The sequence below is a fragment of the Triticum dicoccoides genome, chromosome 6A (assembly GCF_002162155.2).
Source record: "Triticum dicoccoides isolate Atlit2015 ecotype Zavitan chromosome 6A, WEW_v2.0, whole genome shotgun sequence".
In the NCBI taxonomy this organism is placed as follows: domain Eukaryota; kingdom Viridiplantae; phylum Streptophyta; class Magnoliopsida; order Poales; family Poaceae; genus Triticum; species Triticum dicoccoides.
In genome coordinates, this window is record NC_041390.1 from 12223376 (window position 1) to 12228677 (window position 5302).

Sequence of the window (5302 nt, forward strand, 5' to 3'; positions counted from 1 at the left end):
GTCTAGAAGAATTACTTAGCATTAGACGCTACATTATTTTTCCTTTCTAGAACCGTGAGCACACAAGAATAAAGAGCGAATCCGACGGTTCTCTCAACACCAACCAAACATGCATGCGTCAAGGCAAGAAGAAACCCATGGCGCATGTTAGTATTGGCACAGGCCACTAATTCCGGCCGTCAGGTGAGTGGTGGAGAAGATCCAGAATCTTATCATCAGCATCCTTGGTGGCCTCACGGTCTCACTGATTTGCAGTCCACATGCCATTGCCAGCTCAAATCTTCCACTCCAATCTTCCATTGTCTATCCGTCTAATATAATCAAGATCCCCGGGGTTGGGCTTGGCATCATTGACACTTGTCCATGAGTGTACATAGTACCTCCCCTCCAATAATTCTCATTTGTTTACACAATAATCCCCGCTTGTTTGTTTACCCAATAATTCCCATTAGGGTATGCAGGAGATGTGTTTGTATGTGACAAGTTGTTCACCGAATCACCGATAGTGCACTTTTTTAAACTATAGTTAACATACGAGCTGACCTTGTGTCTAGCCTCGAGTGCAAAAGCAATCATGCACAGATTGATTGTCGATCGTCGCATGAAACAAGACCAATGCACGCAAAACCTTTTGTAATGAATTCTGAATAGTGTTGACCGCAAGTCCACAAACATTGTTATTCAAAGTACAGAACAAAGACAACCATGCCATTAGTACTACTCCCTCCGATGCAAAATAAGTGTCGCAGTTTTGAACTAACGTTTGGATTGGAGGGAGTACAAGAAAATGAACAAAACACCTACTCAAAATTAGAATTAGTGAACATTTTTCTTTGATGTCGGAAATATAAGCGCATACCATGTGAGTCCTCCAGGCCAGTCTGGATCAAGGATTTTACTCTTGGTCGATAATTTCGTTAACCAAACCGGTCACCAGTTTTTCCGGTCCACCCCAAGAAACTATATTACCATTTGATTTTTTTTGTCAAAAATTTGTATTTGAACGCAAAACCTGGAACAAATAAAGCGAGGACGGTCGTATTGGCTGAACTGTGTTGTGGCCGTAGTCGTAATCAGCAGTGTAGGTGTCATGAAGGTCCTGAGATCGAAAATCTCCAACTAGGATGTGGTTCTTCCTTGCTGTAACACCGTGGTAGGATGATTTTTCCTGCATTTATCGGGCACAAATATACTTATTATTTACCTAAAAGCATTTGAATTCAAAATTTGTTTAAAGTTATCTTGGTGGCCATTGGTAGAAAACAGAAATGAGAAAAAAAGACTTGGTAGAGATGGATCAGACAACGAAGAAAAGTTGCAACGAAGAAATGGGAGCGACCTTCCTTGGTCTAAAAACAGTACATACAATGTGCTATCTATATATTTTTACTAAACAAAAAAAATATTTGCACTTTCTTTTTACAGTGAGGCCATGTAGGCCTGATTGTAGGAGGAGTCCATCTCATGGACGACGAGCCTTGTGACGTTCACCCGGGCGCTGGTGGCGTTGTTGAAGAGGTAGACCCCAGCGTTGGCATAGATGGCCTCCGTTGGGTACACCCGTGACGTCGCCGTCAACCTCCCGCCCATTGCAAAGCTCTCAACAATGGAATGGTCCACTAGCACCCTCATCGTAAACTCCTCGCCATTGAGCACGGGGACAATATTGCCTACGACCCTCTTGACAATATCGTTGGCATGAGATGAGCGCATCTCGTCATGGCAGAAGTGTGTGCGCAGGCCGCCGTCGAGGCTTCTGGCCACGTAGAAGTAGACGCCGGTCTGCTCCATGTCACCACCATGGCGCCTGGCATCAGCAAGCACAAGGAGGCCGAAGGGACCGAGTGTGCCCCGTCCAGTCGTGCCACCGCTGGTGCTGCAGTTGTAGCCGACATCCGCCTCCTTGGAAGCGGCGACGTCAAGCTGGTCAAGACGAAATGAGGCCTCGATGTCGAGCTGGGTGGCACGGTGAAGGCTGAGTGGGAATAGGGAGCCATGGTCGACGGTAACGCCTCCAAGGTTGGTGGAGTTGGTCCGGAGCGTCTCCACCTCCTCCACCGGCCACTGCAGGAGGTTGCTCCCCGTCTTGGTGTCCAGCACGACCGTGCGAGGGATCGACTGCAACAGTAACAACAGAAAACATTAGCAACTTTTCAGCAAAGAAACCTCTTGGTACCAATCATTTTGACAGCATATAAAGAAATAGTTAACTGTGGGGCAAGCAGACAAGACTTCCCTTTTTCTTGTCTAATCCTAGTTTTGTGCAGACAAGATCACATGGTGGTGCATGATTGATTCATGGGTATGAGTTTTGCTTTTGGGACACACACAACTAGCTAGTTGCATTGGTGTATATTGTACTACTCCATTATATCCAAATAAAGGGCATTACCAACTGTCACAATTGAACTACTCGATCATCCATTTCAATTCATTTTAGCAACTGCTACCATTCTATCATTGTTTCCTTTTCCTTGTAGTATCCTCACTGTAACTCAAGACAAAGACATCCCTCTTCTTGTCTAATCCCAGTTTGGTTCGTGCTAACAGAAATTATGTTTGCTTATTATATCCAGTGAGGTGGTTCTTGGCATGCCACTAGGCAACATGGGGTGTGCAGAGTTTGTTTGTTGGACACATCCACAATGGCATTGCGCATTCAAAGTATCTCAACAGTAGCTGGAACTCTTTGCAAGCTGAAGGAAACTAAGGGACACTTGACAACGAGATGACAGCAACATCTCTTTAGCTGCTATCTATCTATAATTCGTGCCAGGTTGCAGCTATTATCATTTGCAAGCCCATGTGCCCATGGCACACAGCCCTTCAATCATTCCGACGTGTATGTGAAACCCAACAAAAAGTGCATGCAACGCTCCTAACCATGCAAGTTTGTGCTAAAAAAGCGATAGTGCACAAAGAATCAATTAATGGAGGTGTTAATCAATCAGTTGAAGAAGACGATGAAGATGTCAAGTACCTGGAGGGAGGCCCATCCCTTGGCGACATCAGCGTGCTCGGAGTCGGTCTCACCGACCCACCCCCACAGCACACGCCGCTTCTTCGCCGGATCATAGAACGTCTTGGACGCATAGAACTTTCCCCAGTCATACCTCAGCCCAATGCCGACATCGGCATCGGCGTCCAATGGCGTCCATGTGTTCTTTGCCGCGTCATACCTCCCCAACGCATAGTAGTCGTGCCGGTCATCGTCAGAGCTCTCCTTCATCACGTGCAACACATCGTCACCGCCATTGGTGGACGCCGCTGCCACTACCTCTGTCATGTCAATGCCCCTTTTACCACTGACCGGGTACAAATCAATGCACTCCCACATACCCGTCCCCGGAACACGGTGAAGCAACCCGGGGACAAGCTCATAGTTGATGAAATCATTGGTCTTATAGGTCATGACCATGCCGGCATGGCGGTCATCCTTGGAGCCGATGACGAGCCGCCATGTGTCATCTGAACCATCAAACCACGCAGTGGTCGGGTCCCTGAAGTCCTTCTCCCCGACGCCCGGTGGCGGGTACATCACCGGGTTGTTCTCATACTTGGTCCAGTTGATGAGCAAAGGGTCGGAAGGGTCGGTGGGGAAAGCCAAGCATTGGACCTGGACCGATGCGTTGGTGGAGCCGGTGTAGAGCATGACGATGCGGCCGTCGGGGAGGACGGTGGCAGAGCCTGACCAGACGCCATTGATGTCGTACCATTGGTCAGGGGACATTGCCACGGGAAGGTGGCGCCACCGGACCAGGTCGCGGGAGGCGGCGTGCCCCCAGGCGATCTTGTTGCCCCAGATGGCACCGTCCGGGTTGTACTGGTAAAAGAGGTGGTACCATCCCTTGTAGTACACGGGACCTGCACTTGCATTTTGCATCAACAAGATTACAGCAACAAGTATGCATGGCATCGGTAACAATGGCGGAAATGTTACGTACCGTTGGGGTCGTTCATCCAGTTCTTCTCGGGCTGGAAGTGAAAACCCGTGCGCTGCCACTGGAGCATGGCATTGCTCCACGGGAACGCGTTGCCGCCGGCGTCCGCCCCAAGCATGCCGCCGTGGGCGCCGGCGCCGGACGTCTTCTCTGACACGCCGGACTCAGGGCCCCGACTGCTGGTGCTCATCGGCGCCGCGTCGACTGTTGTCTGGTGGTCAGACATGACGACGATGCCACCGGCGGGCAGCTGGCCGTTGACCCTGACGCCGGCGAGCGCGGCGACCACGAGGAGCACGACTGCCGTCGCCAGCAGCAGGGCGGCACAGAGCGGGCCTGCAGTCCGGTGCGCGCGCCCCACCGTGATGGCGGCCTCGGCATCCTCCGGCAGTGGCGCGTAGGAGCACGGCAGGGGCGCTGAGCCGCCGTCTCTGGCCTCCATTGGCACAAAATTGAAGTGAAACGCAGAGGAAAGATTAGTGGAAGTGATTAGTGGAAGCTCCCCTGCTAATCTTAACAAAAGAGGAAGAGGATGTGTGTGTTTGCCGAGGAGCTTCTCCTTCCCATTTTATAGTCTCCATGCCACCCGTTAGCGGCCTAGCTGGCGCGGCCTCATTGGCCGGTGGCAGCATCCACCGCCGCGGGCCCGGAGTGTCAGTGCTAATCATCATCTGTCCAGGCCATGTTATCCAGCTCGAGCCTTGTCGCACTCACTCATTGTTCCGAGAAACTCTACTGGCAGTACTAGCTAGTGGCTCTGGCTGGATCATTATATTCTTTACGTAGTACTTCCTCCGTCCGGGAAAAGTTGTCTCCATAACATTTCTGTGTTCAGAATTTCAGATCGTTCCATGATCCAGTTGGATTATAGATTCCGCTGAGAGAGAGAGAACCGAAACCGCTGCTCATGGGGTCGATCGATCATGGCGCCCCAGCTAATTTAGCTTAGAACATCTACAGCCCGACTAGATAAATTCAGACACTCAAACGCTCACGGGTCAAGATGGCAACGGGGACGAAACCCACCGGGTTTTGCTTGCCCAAACCCATCCCTACGAGAAAATCACAAACCCGTCCCTGTCCCCAGCAACGTGTGCGGGGTTAAATTTTTGCCCATCTCCTAAACCCACCAGGTTTTCAAAACCCACGGGGAGCCCGTCCCCACGAGCAGTAAAAAAAAACAACAACATTTGGAAGAAAAACAGGAGCATATTACAGCAGCAGGCGACGACTGGGGGATTTAGGTTTAGGTTTAGGTGTCGTGTTGTGCGGGAGAGAGAGTCCTAAAGAGCGAGCAACACTGCAGCGACCGAGCGAGGGGTTTGTTTGTACTCTAGGGCCTCGACGCTGTGGGGCTCGGC

At 50.6% G+C, this 5302-nt stretch overlaps 1 protein-coding gene across 1 annotated transcript; it reads right to left on the minus strand.

Moving 5' to 3' along the window:
* Window positions 1–1297: 1297 nt before the first annotated feature.
* On the minus strand, window positions 1298–4469 carry LOC119319334 (sucrose:sucrose 1-fructosyltransferase-like). The gene is made up of 3 exons (XM_037593825.1): window positions 3945–4469; window positions 2981–3864; window positions 1298–2118 (listed from the first exon to the last, which is right to left on the minus strand). The coding sequence occupies exons 1-3, from the start codon at window positions 4381–4383 to the stop codon at window positions 1420–1422; spliced, it is 2022 nt and encodes a 673-aa protein (XP_037449722.1). The 5' UTR covers window positions 4384–4469; the 3' UTR covers window positions 1298–1419.
* Between the last annotated feature and the right edge of the window lie 833 nt (window positions 4470–5302).